This window comes from Caloenas nicobarica, chromosome 25, assembly GCF_036013445.1.
Source record: "Caloenas nicobarica isolate bCalNic1 chromosome 25, bCalNic1.hap1, whole genome shotgun sequence".
Taxonomy (NCBI): domain Eukaryota; kingdom Metazoa; phylum Chordata; class Aves; order Columbiformes; family Columbidae; genus Caloenas; species Caloenas nicobarica.
The window spans coordinates 4,388,377-4,405,586 of NC_088269.1; the positions used below are offsets into that span (position 1 = coordinate 4,388,377).

The 17,210-nt window shown below is 44.0% G+C and overlaps 1 protein-coding gene across 1 annotated transcript; it reads right to left on the reverse strand.

The window, feature by feature from the left end:
* Window positions 1-1,164: 1,164 nt before the first annotated feature.
* Window positions 1,165-15,347, reverse strand: LOC135998538 (zinc metalloproteinase-disintegrin-like NaMP). The gene is made up of 24 exons (XM_065651754.1): window positions 15,176-15,347; window positions 12,469-12,569; window positions 11,888-11,964; window positions 11,650-11,728; window positions 10,864-10,940; window positions 10,444-10,639; window positions 9,926-9,988; window positions 9,636-9,707; window positions 8,934-9,103; window positions 8,650-8,734; window positions 8,149-8,279; window positions 7,739-7,916; window positions 7,192-7,281; window positions 6,558-6,753; window positions 5,825-5,927; window positions 5,128-5,284; window positions 4,396-4,476; window positions 3,754-3,832; window positions 2,784-2,874; window positions 2,499-2,598; window positions 2,161-2,226; window positions 1,749-1,826; window positions 1,296-1,358; window positions 1,165-1,197 (listed from the first exon to the last, which is right to left on the reverse strand). Exons 1-24 carry the CDS (start codon window positions 15,345-15,347, stop codon window positions 1,165-1,167), a joined length of 2,538 nt encoding a protein of 845 aa, XP_065507826.1.
* Between the last annotated feature and the right edge of the window lie 1,863 nt (window positions 15,348-17,210).

The window sequence follows — 17,210 nt, forward strand, 5'->3', positions numbered from 1 at the left end:
GCGCTTTCACTTGTAAAATATTGATGCCAACCACATGAATAACACCAGTGCCAATGGTCACAGCAGCGTCAGTGCCAGCACCCTCACAGCATTATTAACACCAACGCCAAGAGCGTCACGCAGATCGTGCCAAGTGTCAACAAGGCTGATGCCAACAGGAATGAAGAACCCTCAGTACTAACCCAGCGTGCAAACCGTCGTCCCACAAAAACAAGCCCTGTGCCCGGCCCGGTTCTCATTAGCAACTTTACAATAACACACCCTGCCGTGAGATTAATTAAATGAAAACACCGAGGCGTGTATATCCTGGAAGGGAGAATCGCTCGGGTATTTCTGGAGCCGAGGGGGCGAATGAAATAAATGATTAGGGATTTTGTTGACCGTGCTTTTCTGAATTTCTCTGTCCGAGGGCAATGGTGGCGGCTGGAAGGTGTTTTAAAGCGGCGCAGCCTGAGCTCTGAGCGCTTGGTTGGGCTCCTGCGTGCTCTGCTCCTCAGCGTGTCTCCAGTTCCACCTCCTCAACAGAGGGGCCTTATTTAACAGGTGATCTAAGGATTAACAAGAGAATCCGATCCAAAAGGATCTCTCCAGAACCAGAGTGTTTCCAGCGCGTAATCTTATCGTTCCAAGGCTAGTTGGACACAAAGGGCAGGAAGAGTTTTTCTTTTTCCAGAATTTGTGACTTGCGCATGAAGGAGGAGGTCTGGGTTGCGGAAGAGAGGGCTGGCGAAGGTCCAGAAATGGCGCCAAAAGTTCACAATTTACAAACATACAGCAGACGCACTTTCCCCGACCTTCTCAGGTCTGGACCCAGAAAAGCAGAGGAGCCGCCGGGCGCCCCCGAGCAGCCACATCTACCAGTGGTAGCCCAGGAGTTAGGACGCGTTCAGCAGCTTTCCCAACTTACTCCCAGTCTACACCTCAGTGCAAGGAGCGATTCTGCTCCGTTTCCGTTCGGACGGTAACTTGACGTCACCACCAAAGAGTTCCTCGCTGTTTGAAAACCAAACCTTTCCTTACAGAGCAGCTGTCAGTCGGTTGTTCTGTTTTTAAAGAGAACAGGAAGACTATCTCGGTTGACTTTGCCAGAAGTGGAGAAACCAAGGGACAAATAAATTGTCCCTTAAAATTTCAGGTGTCTCGATCAGCCCTGCTTCAGAAGCTTCATACTCTGGGGTTAATTGGAGGTTTTAAAGCCTACGTGAAAAAGGAGGAGTTAAATCACACAGTGCCTGGTGCAGTTTCAAGGAATTACGTCCTGAGAGAATTGCCGATCACATTTAAACTCAGGTTACCTTCGGTGGAGGTGGAGGTTTGCCTTTGGGAGCTGGGAGATGAGCGGGTTTTCTCTCTGGTGCCTATAACACAAATGTGTTTTAAATATCGTTAGGCTTTCCAGTCTGAGCAGCCGCAGAACCTCAGCTGCCGCTACTGTCATCTCGTGTATTTACTACAGCATTTTCCTAGTGGAAAAGCCGGGCGTGAATCAGATTAAGCTGTTCACATACAAGAAGACACAATAATACAAATACAAAGGGATATAGATCTTCTGTTTCAGAAGACCACTGAGGTATTCTCAATGTTTAAATTAATCCATATCAACTATCCATGCTCAAATAGACTGCTTTATAATCAAGCTGATACATGGAATTTTTTTTTTAATCATAGAAACTGAAAATACTAATTGGTATCTGATAGTCATTTGCAACTCAGATGAAAGATGTGGAAAGTTGCAGGGTTGTGCTTACCAAAATCTCTTCTCTGTGAGAAGAGAGCGGTTTGGTAGAAGGAACAGGAGGCGGGGGACCTTTTGGCCTTATGGCAGGCTGTAAAAAAAAAAAGAGAATAGAAAACATATTGAGCCTATATACATACTGCGTAAGTGCGTATCCACATATTCCCATGGGAACGTGCAGGCTTGTGTTCTATATAAAAAGTGCATTAAGAGGGGTAAAAGGATTAATTCATTTCAGGAGCAGGTCTGGGATGTTTAACGCTCTCTGGCCCTGCAAGAACATCCAGGGTTCCATCTGGAGTGCAGCGATTTCCCCAGTTTTGGGCTCAGATTGTCATTGTGGGTCTCTACCACGGGGTGAACTGGTATGTGCTGCCTTCCCCAAAGCCAACACGAAAGCAAAGAAATTCTCTAGAAGTACTTACACTCCGGAGCTGTGGTTTGTTCTCCTGCGGTGGAGGTACGGGCAGGAGAAGTTTCTTATCGTTCATCTGAAATAGGGAACAATGGAATGGGATGGAGCCCTTGTGCACTGTGCTGGGATGCTCCTCTCCTGCAGACAGATGACTCTGGGACTCAGTGCCACCTGCTTTCCCCTCCCTCCTCGTGCTGAGATTCACAGCACTGTCCCCTCAGCCCTAGACAAGCATTTTGAAGCCCTCCTGGAAATGCAGAGCGCTTTGGCTGATGAGTTTGGAGGTTTCGACCCCTCGGTTACAGCCCCAGGGAGACCACAGGTGACCCAGCACCTCCCTTCTCTCACCTTCTGGGCAGGTAGCGCCAGCACAGGGTGTTCTCTGCATCTTTGTTCTTGATCCACAAAGACTTGGTTTGTGGCTCCAGATCCCCTCCTGGTCTGGCAGCTGCGCAAATATTACGTATAACTGTAAATCTTACCGAAGTAAAAAACCAAAGGTCACGGACCAACTTCCTTGGCTTGCCAGTGTCTAACTCCCTCCATCCCCTTTCAAAATCCAAGCTTAAAACTTATCCAGAAGTTGCTTGGCTTTAGATTCTTTTTTCCCCTGAGTGGGGATAAGCATTTTACCTTTTCTTGAAGACTCGGAAGCGGATAAGTAACACTGCAGTAGTTGTTGTGACGGCGAGAACAACCAGCACACCGGCAACAATAGCGAAGCCTGTCAGGGAGAGAGAACACAAATTTATATTTCCTAAAAGATCCACTATTACTGAGCAGTTTCCCATCACGACCATTAGCAAACTAATTTTTTTCACAAGTTCTAGACCCTACTTGTACTTGCTGTTGCTCAAGCTTATGGCTTCTTCTCCTGCCACAAACAGTGATGGGAAGGAAAGTATTCCTGCCATTTTTGCCATATTTGAAGACTGGTTATTTCTGGAGCCATCCTTGGGCTAAACAAACCCATCCCTTTCCGTCCATCCTCAGAGATCATTTCATTGTCATTCCTTTCTCTCAAAGGATGTTACCCGAACCTGAGCACAGGTCTTCAGCTTTGTATACAAATAAGACTTCACAAATTTCCTTTGACGAAGCCTCAACCAAGCCCCAATGTTGAGAGCTGATGCTGCTCTAGTGAGTGTGGAGAGAGGGCAAAAGTATCTAATAACGAGGGCTTCATTTTTTCCCCAAATGCATGGAAATCAGTACACCAAGCATTTTCCCTCCGAGGCAGATCAGTTAAAGGCCAGCTCCAGGCAGATGATAAAGAAATGAACTCATCTGCATCCTTCGCAGCAAAACCTCTGAGAATTCGCCTCCACTCAAATTTGACAGCGAGCTGACGTGATGTCCTCGTTATCTCGGGATGGAGAAAGGAAAACCTGCTGCTCTAAATAATCTCTGGGGTGTATCGCTTCTGTCAGGTTAGAAAAATAGCTTTCTCTAGCCATTTATACGAGCTGCAGCAACGTAAAGGTGAGCAGAAACTGGAGACCTAGACACGCAATGTTTGCAGATGAGCAACGTGGCGCCTAATGCAATCGAGCGGTGTTTTGCTGGAGTTAAGCAGCTCGTGGCACTTGCTGGTGACACTTACTGGTGAGAGCGGAGGAGCGGCCGCAGGTCGGGGGTGCCCAGCCCTCCTCACACTGGCACTGCAGCTCGTGGTCGCACACCTGGGGAGCACAAAGCCGGGAACATCTTCAGGGTGGGAACAGGACTGAAGCTGACAGCGCAAAATTTCAGTGGGTCGGGGTCCTGAGAAGCTCATTGAAACCTCCTCTCATTTCACCTGGGCTAAAATTTAGCGGTTGTGCACAGTAAAGGACCGACTCACTGCTCCCGTGTGCCTTTTGCAGGTGTTTCTGCAGTGACAGCTATGGTAGAAGGCAAAAAATCTTAATAGCAGAGTTGGTCTGTCTCTTGTGCTCTCCGAAGCAAAAATACTGATCTGGTTAGATTTGCTTTCATAAAAATATAGGAAGCTTCTGACTCCACAGCTTTTGCAAATGCCTCTCCCAGTGACTTAAATACTGACATCAATAGGGTCTGTAGCTGATATGCATAATGATCGGTGGCTCCTCTGCTTTTCTGGGTACAGACCTGAGAAGATCAGGGAAAGCACAGCTACTGTATGTCTGTAAATTGGGAACTTTTGGCTGCATTTCTGGACCTTTGCATAATTTTCTTGTGCGGTTTTTTTTTTTTAAGTTAATAGTATGAAATGCTCGTATCTTACAGCATGCCCAGGACACTTGGCAGAGCAGTTGGTCGATCTAAAGACATCTTCAGCATAGACGCATTCTCCGTTGCTGCACACCTGAAACAGAAAGGGCAAACGTTACCAAAGTGATTTATAGCTGTCAGAACATGCAGAGCTTGTACATTATCGTGTTAAGTGTTGCAGAGTAAAAGGAGTCATAGAAACAGCTTTGCAAATCACTTAAACCTGCATTAGGAGTTTGATATGTGTATAAATTTTTTCACTTGACCTCTGGATATTTTATAGCAAAGGGAAGAGACAGAGACGGGCAGACGTCGCTGCTTTCCACTCCAATCCTTCATCTTTACCCCAAGTAGCAATATATAGCAAAGAAATTGGACTCAGCACTCAGTGATGCCTAACATATCCATTGTAGAAATGATTAAAAACAGCAATATGTGCACCATCTTTTAACCCTTCATACAGAGGTATGTTTCTGCTGCCACATACCTTTGTGTCAGTGAAAAAAATAATAAGACGGCGGTCAAACATGAGGAAATTGGAATGATAGCAGTCCCTGTTTGCTCTTCATTGATTTGTGGTAGATGTAAGGCAGAAGATATGGCAGATTAGATCAGCAGTAGTTTAGTGTCCACTTCAATCTGCCCTGTTTAAAATCTTTCTTGTGTTGTAGAAGAGCTAATGATAGACTGAAGAAGAAAGACTGAAAAAGGAGCATACTAGGGAGAAAAGCTTTTCTCTACTGACCATCCCGGGCCCACACTTGGTTCCCTCGAGAATCATCCCTGGGTCTTCTCCTTCATTTCTAGGAAAACTGGCTTTGCAGGACCCAAAAGTCACCAGGCTCCCGTCCCGAGGCATCTCCATCCCCCCGGCACAGAACAGCTTCCCACACATTATATCTCTGGAAGGAGAACGAGAGAACAACACGTGGCACAGCAAAACTCCCCGAGCAGGTCTTTCCTGCGGCTTCAATTGGTTGTGTCCGTAGAGGAACTCAAAGAGCTGCAGAAAGGAATTTTGGTCTGTGGTGTTTTCAGTGAGTAGAAGGTGGCAGGTTCTTAATTCCCCTTGAGCTTATTAGGTAGCCCACAGTAATTTGCAGAAATGAGTATTTAACTGACCTGTCCTCAACCCCTGAGGTTCACCTGAAGTTCAAGTTCCCTGTCCAAAAATCTCTTTCCTTGCACGCACACACATGCAGTCGTCTTCGCAAGTAGGCTTGAAAATGTATATATATATATATATATATATATATGTACACACTTGCTCCTTCTCAGCCTGACCTCAAGATTTGCTTTACCACAATATTCAAACTAGAACAGGAAGAGTTAAATGGACATATGTGTGTCTAAAATAGTGCACTCATTGCTTCTGTCCCTTGGTTTGAATAGGAATGGGCTCTCTTCCCAAATCCCAGCAAATTCTGTAACGCAGCGCTTACTTTTTTTTACAGGGGACGTGACTGCCTTCTTCTTTTCTGCAGTATCCGTAATAAACCCCTTTCTCGTTCATCCGGTAACAGGAGGCTGCACCTTCAGTAGCCTCTGAAAGAGGAAAATGCGATGGGATTAGTTTAGGTTCTCTGCCTGGGAGAACTCATAATATTGAATTTCCTTTACCTGCCTAGGAAACGGCCTTTCTCATGTGCCTAAATGACTCTTCCTGGCACTTCACGCATTAATTCGGCACTGTTATTGTGTACACACACCAGAACCCGTCCCGTGTGTTCGCTCTCTATCCAGTACGACCCAATAGACCTTGCCTAGCACAAGGGACATAGGACTGGAGATGGTTTAGGACTGGGAAGAGCCTGAGCCACCGTGCACCCTCAAACGTAAAGGCATGCTAAATTTGGACACTGTTTTGAAATACAGACATTTCCTCTTCCTATCAAGCAAAGAATACTCTTAAAAGCGTCGTGTGAAAGAGGAAGACGCTTACCGCTTCCCATTTCTCTGGAAATACATTGCATTTTATGCTCTGACCTTCAGCTCACATGATTATAAATGTAAAAATAATAACAAAGTGTACGCCACAAATGAGAACTCATTTATATAGATATTCCGTTCCTGATTTACTAAAGGCCTTTGCTGATCTGTTAGCAGGCAAAACCTCCTTCTGTCTCTCCCCTTTGACTCGGGCAACCTTATTTTTCGACGCCAAGTTGTGCCCACCTGGTCCGAAAGCAGCTTTGCACTGGTTTTCTCGGGTCGGGCAGGTTCCCATGTAGCAGTAGCCTTGGCCGTAGTCGCAGGGGTGTCCGTTCACGCGGAATCGATCCGGGGGGCAATTTGCAGAAGAGCCGGTGCACATCTCGGCCAGGTCGCAGTCGTGCTTAACTGCTCGGCAAACAGCTCCTGATTTTTTATACTGAAGTGGGGGGAAAAGCAACGCCACGCTTAACACACCGCTCTGCCATGCCGTTCGAAAATCACGCTGAAGCAGAGGGTAAAATTAAGGGAGACAAATCTCATCCTCACGGTACAAGTTGCACGAGGGGCCAGATCCGTATCAAATTGAAAGTTGGTTATGTCAGTTGACAAGATTTTTGCCTGGTTGTTCCTCGGCTTTTCGTTCCAGGAGAAAGTGGATTATCAAAATGCTCATTTCTCCAGGATGTTGAAAGATTTGACTGAATCGATAGTGGTGGTGCAGTTTGGGGTGGACAAAGTGCGCTTGCCATTCCAGCGTCAGCAGTTAGAAGGAAGGAGGACTGGGACTTTTGAAAGGTGTGTTACTGCCTTCTCATGGGGAAAAATAAATATACCCTGGGCAATACGAGAAACTAGAGATGAAAAGGCGTCTTACCTGGCAGTTTTCGCAGCACTCTCCGTGCGCACACGTGGAACCCTCCGTCAGTTTGCAGGTCTCGGGGTCGCAGCAGTCGTTCGCACACTCCTGGGACAGAACCCGCGCTCAGACCCGGGACGCTGCTCTATTTTGGTCCCCGCCCCCGTACTGAATTCTCAACCCCCTGTCTTGCGCTTCTCTGAAAACGTATTTCGCTAAAGCCGTGCCATGGTGAGTGCGTAGAGAACGCAAAGCATGTTTGATGGTGCAAGTGCTGATACAAGTTGTGCAAGGAACTTGTTTCTGCTGAGGTGGTTTTGTGCGTGTGGCTTTTCCCCGTTTTCAGTTCCTCTGTCAACGCAGACTGACGAACCACACGGTCGGCTTTTCACCCTTTGGCACGTACTTTATAGGGGTGATCAGCAATTTGACCGCAGCTTCTACAGAAATACTTCGGCTAGCTTTGAACCGGCTACCTCAGAAACTAAAAAACTAAAACCGGTTACTCTGCAGCCTGAATAAAACTCCGTCTTCCGAGGAGGATTTGATTCCCGGTCCGCGTTACCTCGGGAGTGCCGCAGTCGCATTCCTCCCCCTTTTCCACAAAGCCGTTCCCGCAGTTTGGAGGTGCTATGATGCTGTTCGCATCTGGGACGTTAGTTAAACATTTGGGCATGTCGCTCAGCATGTATTTCTCGAAGCTTTGGAGGCTGCAAGAGCTGAATTTCTTGGGGACAATAGAACTGTGTTGCGAAAGCAGGAGGGTTTATGTTAGGATGGGCATAGCAAGAAGCAACGCCCTTTATTAGAGAAATCAAACAAGTGACCGTCCCCCAAACTGCCGGGCGCAACAATTTCTCCAAATACGTACAAAAAAAAATTACTACTCCATTTTGGGAACCGGCAGCTTATCCAAAGCCCATCCTGAACTGCTCCGTGCAATGACACCCTTGGATTTTCCATCCCAGCTCGTACCTGACGGTGTCTGTCATGATACAGACTCTGTCGCTGCAGGTGCAGCTGTTGGTGTCGTGGCTCATGCCCAGGTTGTGGCCCATCTCATGTGCCACGGTGGCCGCAACGGCCATTTCGTTCCTGTTGTGGTCCTGTGGAAAAAAAGAACAGGCTCTTATTTATATTTTAGAACCAGTAGGAGCACCCTGTAGCTAAGAAATAGGACGATTTGTCGTCCAGATGAAATGATCCTCACTGCTGCGTAAGGACTGATATGTTGTTCAATCCATGCATGCGTCTGTTCCACGCTTTATGCTGCTTTATATAATAATAACAATAAGACACCACTAACGAACATGAATAAATCGGTAAAATTAATTTTTGAATAAACACGAGGAAGTTAGGCTGGCAAATATTAAAAATGTCGTACAACCAGTGATTTTTGTAAATGTTCTTTGCTGGTTGAGTAAAAAGATACCATAGAAAAACCTTTTAAAAAAATAAAATAAAAATAAATCAGACCTGAATAATACCTGCAGAATATATATCACTGCAGATGGATTTTAGAAAGGCCAATCCAATTGTTGTCCCCTCCAAGTCGTAGCCCCTGTAAGGGAGAAGAAAAGCAAAGTGAAATGCGGCGATGTGACCGGGAAGAAAATCCGAAGTCAAGTCCGTTTTATTAACCAGCCTGGTACTGGAAAGCATGAAAACCAGGCGTCTCTGACTGGTTGGTGCCCAGTTTTTAAAGAGCTAATTCCTTGGAAGTAATTGGGAATGCAAATAGGAAAGAGAACGATGCGCACGTGATGAGCTGAGCGTTGTCGTTTCTTTTCCTCTTCAATAAATCCGAGAGACGCCACTTGGAGAAACTGTCCAGAGTGAACCCTGCAGCGCGGCTCAGGAGACATTTGTCACCGTCGGTCCAGATTTCCAGGCCAATTAAAGCCACGTAGATATTTATGGCCTTATAAACCTGCAGCAGAAAAACAGCGTTTTCATTTTTCAATGAAGCAAACGCTTATCCTGGTAATGGCTTCATTTTTGTCACTTGTAATATAGTCCCCTCCAGACCCGATTTAAGTTTTCCTGCACTTAAAAGTTGCAACAGAAACCCAGCAAACAACACATGAAATCTTTTTTTTGCCCACACTTAACTGTAAAAAATGGCTTGAAAATACTCGAAGATTCCAGCAATGTATTTGAAGAAGTTTGATTTGCGAAAGAAATCAAGAATTGAGAATTGCTTCATTCTTTCGAAGGATTTCAATCATTCACTTTAACAAGTGATAAGAAAATACAGTATAAATCTTCCTTTCTAGAAATGTCATATCTCAAGGCAAAGAACAAGATAATATGGACGGATCTGTTAAATTCACTTAATAAATTGCGTTGAAGTTCAGTTTTCATTCTTTCCTACACGTAATAATGAAAATTCATGATGTTTGCCAAGAAAAAAATTATAAATAATTTCTATTTCAATTTCGCTTGGCTATATTTGCTCTTACCATGTTGACGTAATTGACTATTCCAAATATCCTTTCTCTGACAGTTTTAACATCTTCCTCATACTTCTTATACTAAAAAAGTAAATATTGTTTGTTAGGAAAAGGAGAGGAGACCAGGGGAGATTTTCAAAGTCAATCGACATGAGAAATCCTATTCCTGGCCAAAGTCAGAGGTAAAATACAGTGTAGGGCTGTAATTGTGGTAGGAGCCCAGGGATTTGGGTTGTACCTGCTTTAGAAATCTCATCTCTAGCTGGTGAAGTGAGGAAAAAAATCCTTTCGGTACTCACCAAAGTGTTGTCAGCAACTATGTAAACTTCCAGGTATTTTTTTGCTTTCAGGTATTCTTTGATCTGAAGAAAAGAGACATTTAAATGGTTTCTAAGGCCCGTTTCAGTCTCAACCTTCGCAATTTCAGCCCCCTGTGTTAGTTATGAGGGTTATTTCTTTAGCCAAGTCATGTAGAATGGACCCGCCTTGTTTTAAAATGACGAAAAGCAGGAGAGATATTAAAATTATTTGTTAAGATTATGAGTGTTAGGCTAGATGTTAAGAAGTATTTAAATGTTTAAAGATATATATGGCCACCTGTGGGTGGTATGTGGCTTAACTCAGGTGGTGACATAGAGATCTCAGACGGGTGAGATTTTTACGGGTTCTTTCCGATCTGATGATGCTTCGCTGTTTGCAACCGCGTCTTTTCTGGAGGTGTCACCAAAGTGGGATTTGTGCTCCCGCAGAATTCTCTACGGTCACGATTCCTTTTCTGACACGGACTCACGGGGCAGTGGTTTAACTCTGAACTTACTTCTGGGCTGTTGCTGGATTTGAAGATGTCGTTGATGGGGTCACCGGAATCCGCTTCCCAGGTATTATTGATCAGCCCGCAGGTTTTTATGGACTTCTGTTCGAGTTCCTCGTACTTATAGACGGCGTGTTCGTCTCTGTCTGAAGTTCCCAAGGGCTCAATGAGGTACTTCTGACCACGGGTCTCAAAATATCCCCTAAGAAAACCAGTTAGACTGTCATCTTTTGAATCCGCAGGACTCAATCAAGATGGCAACGTTATTTCTAACAGCATTAAGCCCAAATGGACCATTGCATTTCCTTGTAAGCATGAATAAAAGATAACACCGCTTATTAACATCCTGGTACTACTTAAATTGGAAAACATATCCTCCTAGGATTCTGGTATTTGTACCCTTTGGGATCCAAACCCCCACCTTACCTTAGGCCTCTGCAAGCACTGATGCTCGCTAAGGAATCAGCATCGTTCTGGATGTAACCTTCATAATAACAGTGATCCTGGTTAGAAAGAAAAAATACGGTGTCAGAAGAAAAACTACACGAGCTACAACAAACCGCGCTGTCCGAGGAAATCTCCTGTTCAAGGAGGTTCTTCAAATGAAATAAGCTGGGGACTATTAACATGTTTGCTATGGAATATTATCGTTATCCTTCAACACAGTGACCCAGATTGTGACAAATCCAATCCTGCTGGGCTCTGCTCAGGGTTACCGGTACGTGAAAATAAGAATACGCATATTCACTGCTCAAAATTCAGCACATGCTGACATGCTCTCTTGAATTAAGGTCCATGCCAAAGGGGTTTGTTGTGGCCAGATTTCAAGGAAACACTTTTTAGTTTAATACCCAGTGATCAGATGCAGTAACTTCAATGAGACTAAAATTAATGCATTACATTAAAACATACGACGAGGGGAAAACTTTTCGTGGCTTACTTGACTTAAGGATCTAAGGTCTAATGAACGTTTCTGTGTTCTAAGAGCCTTCAAACCAACCAAACCAAACCCCACCAAGCCTAAACAACCCAGGATTCTTTATGCACATTTATTTCACTCAAGTTCCCCCTGTTCCTGCTGATCGCTTCCTTACTAACCTTGATTTAAATAATTTCCTTTCTGTCCAATATGTGCTATTATTTCACGGACCCATGAATCTCATACAGACCCCAAGGCTGCAAGTATGAGGGAAGGAAATATTTTCTTATTACCTTGATCTGAGGACTTGTTGTTATTTGTCGACCGTCATCAGAATAAACCGTTTCAGTGTAGTCTCTGGCTAAGAGATGCCTGCAAAGAGTCAAGCGGAATTCTTATTCAAAATAAGTTGAAAGGTTGTATTTACCAAAATCCCCGTTTTACAGGAGACCAAGTCCTGTTTCTTTGTATCCTGAATACCCTCCAGAGCCACTTACAGTGAGGAAAAAGGCAAAAATGAACCAAACCTACTTATTTTTCTGTAAGTGCAGTACGACTTCCTCCCCGCTGGCTTTGATTCCGTACTCCACTGTGTCAGCGTATTTGGTCTATAAACAGATTTAAGTGTTAGAATATGGACTGTTAGAATTCCTGCTATGGAGTTGCCAACCGCATTCTTTGCCTCCTCTTCCCACCAAAAATAAGTGTTCTGCCAGTTAAAGAATAAGCAGGAGGTCACTCTGTTTCATGTCTTTTAATTAGAGGAAGAAATTTAACTTTGCAAACGTGTTTCTGCAATCATACCCCGCATATTCAGGAAAGTGCTGAAGCAGACACTTAAATTCAAACATTTTCATAACTCTCTTGAAGTATGTAAGACCGTGCTTAGTTTCCAGCATTTGATTTAATTTGCTTCAAATTAAAATATCTATGGGTTGTGCAAAATCTGAGTAATACCAAACACCTTTGCAGAAATACAAGTACAGGGTCACTCTTTTGTCTTTCGTTTCATTTTGCAAGATCAGTGTCTGGCTCCAAATTCTCTTGCCCTTGAAAATTAAGGCTACTCTCGCTTCAGAAAACCATCCCCATCTCCCCATCTCTTTTAATACCTCTTTGCTTCTTTCTGCATCTCTTTTATGTACTGCGTGCAATTTCTGTGGATAAACCACTTCATATCGCTCAACTCCAAGTAATTTCTTGCTCGTGCTCCCTAGGGAGAAACAGATGTATATTTATGAAAACACAATATCAGCTTATTAAACACCGTATTTCACGTTTGTCAAGGCTGACTCTTTCGGGCCGTAGAGTCATTGATCTGCTGCGCCGCTGGTTTCTCGTGTATGCTCCGGCCATTGTGAAACCCGACGGGAGGTTTGTTATGCTCTGGATTTCGGATGAGTTGCCAGACCTTGGCTATTTCCAGGTGTCAACATATTTGATGCAATTCGCTCTGGATTTCTTTCCGGGTTTCGAGTATCAACATGTTCAACCATTTATGCAAGGTGCAACCTTTGCATTTTGCATGAATTAAAGTTCTGTGGTTCTGGGAAACTAGTGATCTCCAACCCTTATTGCAGGATGACATACAAGCTAAGACTGGCTCTAGATCAGCAAATAAACTCAAATAGTTCACCACAAGTCTCGACCAAGCCGAGATTTTTCCTTTTGAAAGCTTTTTAGCTGCTCTTCTCACTAAATAGTTGAATAGGTGCGCTCTTACCTATTGAGTCAGACTGAAGGTGGTTGCTTGTGACAGCACAGAAGGCATTTGAACAAAGCTGGGTAAAATAATAGGATATAGGCAATAAAGGAAGAAAATCTTGAAGGCGATAAGGAATCCAGATGATTCCTGACCATTTTACTGGTCTTAATTGCAAGATGTCTTGTGTGTCCGCAGGGGCTATGAGGAACTTATTGAGGAAATACAGTGCTGATGAAAAGTGTTTATTTCTATTTTTGGGGTGAATCTTGATAGAAGTTAATTTGTGGTGCGACTTGCAGGATGCTGCATCGTCTGGAGTTAAGAACGGCAGCTGGTGGACAACATTGGAGAAAAGAGGGTCTTCCAAGGGATGGATGAGCTTCCAACAAGGCAGCACCAGGTTTAAATGCCTCCTAAATTCTTTAATCTCCTGCAAAAGGTTATTTCACCTGAATGGGCAAATTCTCGAGGGCTCAGCACTAAGTGCAAGAGCCTGTATTTGGAAAATAAAAACCCCAAACCATGAGCAGCAAAGGGAGAGTGCGACTCCTGTTTTAATTGTCTCCCTCAAAGGCAGATTTTTACAAGCGTGGGGCCCCCAATTACTGTGATTTTCTGTATCTGGGGCAGAGCGCGTCCTCATGCTAATTGTTCCGGTAAAATAAACAGATTAATTCTTTCTAACTGGTTTATTTGATTAGCTCCTTTTCAAAACTGATTGCAGGATGAACTTGGTTGTATCTTAACGAAGCCGAGCGCTGCAATAAATCTGAAGCTGGCAATAAATGCTGTTCACAGTCACTATCCATGCACACACCCTGTCAGCAAATAACTACGTGCAAGTTTGGTACTGTAATTTACAATGGTGTTTTTTCTATTTTATTTTAAGCAACTGATCATGTTTGCTTTTAAAAAAATCTCTTGCTTTGCAGACCAAGTCTTTCCATGAGCTTAAAGTAGGTTTTAATGTAATGGTCACAGGGATATTTTAGGTCTCTGGGAACAGTTCTGTGCTCGGTTTGATCTCCCCGCTCCCAGTTGCGGAGTCTTTACAAGGCCAAGTGCAGCCCAGACAGCTCAAGTTTAGGCCAGATTTGAATGGAGACTCCGAACTAAGCTTGTCCTTTTCCTACGGTTTGATACAAAGAGTATTTTGAGGAAAAGGGGTTCGTTTTGTCCTGGAACGAACAGTTTCTTAGAGGCAGTTTTTTTTCCTCGACTCAGTGTATTGTCTTTGTCTCGCTTCAGACATTGTCTTGAGCCGGTAGAAATTCCTTGAGTCTCTTACAACAGCTAGAAAAAGTGCTGGTAAAGAACAGATGATTATGTACTTTTCCAAGAGCCTAAACCAGGAAGAAAAACAATTAGCGAGGATTTCACTGACAACAAAGGTTCGTTTTTTGTCAAGAAACAAAATACGTAACACCTTGAGCATTAGTACTGTACACATGTTCAGATATCCTGTGCAACTAAGGGAATCACAAAGATACATGCCCGAATACAAATTACATGTCTAATTGTATCTATAAAACCTGTGCATGCTTGTGCGCGCCAACCTCTGAAAAAATCTGTTCCCTGTTGACATGAATTCAAAGAAACAATGCACGTGGAGAAAAAAAGGGTGGAGTGGGAAGGTTAAGTCACATGAAAACTCATAACCTGAAGTATCACACAGATAACAAGGGTGATAACTACTTTAATTCAGGTAACGTCATTAGATGAATTCAAGTAAAAGTCTTTTGTGGCCAAAAATGGTGTCAGTTAAATAAGTTGTCCCAATCGGACAAATCGTCTGCTGACTTGCAGGAGAAATACATTAATTGGCTCACAAAACTAAGCGGTTCTGGGTCTTCAGGTGCTCTACAGTCAGTTTTCACACAAGTAAGGAATTCTCTAACTAGAGAATTTTAGATAATTGCTTTGAACAGAAAGAGAAAAGAGCAAACACCCCTAACTTCAGCAATATTATTTTTTTTTTGTTCAGTGGCTTTAAATCACTGTCCTTCGGCATTACCTACATGTTAATTATTAAAAATTCATAAAAGCTTTACAAAGTGATCCGTAGCAACCACTGATAAAGGATTTTTTTTAAAAAAAAAAAAACGAAGTCATACCTTGTTGGAGAAAATGCAGCAAAACGACAGAAAGGAGAATTCTGTTGGTCATGTCGGTGCCGTCTGTCCGGCCGTGGGGTCGCTGGGTCCCCGGGGGGTCTCGTTTTGAGCCGCTCTCTCTGTGCGGTGAACGGGGAGGGAGGGACTCGCTCGGCTTTATTCTGGTTCCCATACGAGGAAGTGTTTGCTGAAGGTGTTGCACAATTTTCAAGTCACGGAGCGTTACGGAAGTTCCTGCCGGTTCGCTAGTGTCACACGAATCGTGAGGTATCGGTGGCTGCTTTGAAATGAGCTCCGCAAAACTAACTGCTCATCGGGAAAAATAAAAATAAACACCTAAATAAAGAGGGAGGTGAAGGTGGTCCTAATGTCTTTTTATAGGCTGGCCGGCAAAAAGCTGCAGTAGAAGCAGTGGGTAGCGCTGGTGGCTCACGGAATGGGGAGGTTTTCAAGAGTTTTAGGGTAAAACGGGTGTAAGGATGGATTTAGGTTCTTGCTGATTGCTATTTAATCTGTACGGAAGGGAAGGGCTCAGAGCAGCAGTAAAGGTGCATGTAATTCTGTATCTGTGAATCATATTTGCAGTACAAACACCGACCGGGGCTTTTGCTGCCCCTTCCACCTCTATTAGTAATGTTTGCTTGAGGTTCGTGGGATAATATCTGATTAAGAGGGGATCGAGACAAGTGAGCAATCAGGGTGAGATTTGGCTAATAACATTCTAAAAATCTATGCTGAAGAAGTCACATACCACAGCAAACCGTGCCGCCATCCCAGGTTATGAAATAGCACTTTAGGCAAAGAATTCATTGTGAAAGGTTTGGACATACCCCTGCCAGGGTGTTCATCGGAGAGGAGCCGTGGAATTTCATTTATCTCGGTGTCTTTTTAGTCCTGTGAAGATGAAGCTTAGTCTAGAAGGCAGACAACTTCATATTTTAAATGTTATATGAATGGAAACAAGCAGTGCATTCTTGGACTACATCTTTGCCTTACAAAAATAATTAAGAAAAATAACTGTGAACAACTGATTTTAAAGACGAGTGGCTGCTATCCAGGCATTTGTCTCAGCCCATTCTCTCTTGAAAACCATGTACTGACCCCACCAGCCTCCTAAGCTAACGTTCTTAATAAGCTGTACTTTCAAAACTTTATGAATAGACACAACATCCCAGCAAAATCTGGCGTTAAGAGGGAAATGTGATGTGCTGAAGGTCTTGGGTGGACTTGAAAGGGAATCGGAGGTAATTTCGTCTTGTGAGTTGAGAAGCATCTGATGTTCCTGCCCTTGCTCCAGCGATTCCGTAATGGTCTGATAGAAACTGATGGAAAAGTCCTTTGAAACCCTTGAACAATTGTGCAACAGCTATGTGAGCAGTTTTGTTACTCATAGGGGGGTGAAATGGGATGACAAGTTTATCTCAGCGTTTAATAACTAGAATATTGGTATTTTAAACTCAAGTGCTATCAGCTTAATTAAAGGGATGCAGAAAAAGGTGCAAATCGCTCCAGCACTGAGGGTCTGAACAAATCCTGCCTGTGTGAGATTAAACTGAGATATTAAAAGTGAAATGATCGTTTCGTACTGGGGCACTAGACTGAGCTCAGGGAAAATCGGGGTTCGAATCACTTTTTTGCTTCTGCCTTGTCCTGAAGTTCGCTTTGAACCAGGTTTGCAGCTGACAGGGATCTTCAGGAGCGTGTAAATAACGTAGGTACCTGTTTCCCCTGCGCTGCAATGGGTGTATGTTCAGCTACAACAGCAAGGGCACCCATGTAACAGAGGTGGTATAACTGATGCAGTTGAAAGACATAATTTTGTTCTTCCATGTGTCTCCGTTTATTCCCTTCTGCTTCCCCCATCTGACCTGGGACAGGTTCAGCAAACAGCAGCTCTGCCCGTGGCGAATCCTCCACGTCCTGCGGCCCCCGACGGGGAAGGAATATGCGATTTCACCCCCTTCCACCTCCATTTTCTGCTCCCCGAGCTCCAGCCCGAACCAGCCTGCGGGTTATTTTTCTCGGACGTGCAAAC

Excerpts from the sequence above, each read along its gene's own strand:
- LOC135998538 (XM_065651754.1), bottom strand. The coding sequence starts at position 15,347 with ATGGGAACCAGAATAAAGCCGAGCGAGTCCCTCCCTCCCCGTTCACCG. Across the intron at positions 12,570-15,175 it reads GCTGCATTTTCTCCAACAAG|GGAGCACGAGCAAGAAATTA; the intron begins GTATGACTTCGT and ends GTTTCTCCCTAG. Across the intron at positions 2,599-2,783 it reads TTCCGAGTCTTCAAGAAAAG|CTGCCAGACCAGGAGGGGAT; the intron begins GTAAAATGCTTA and ends ATATTTGCGCAG.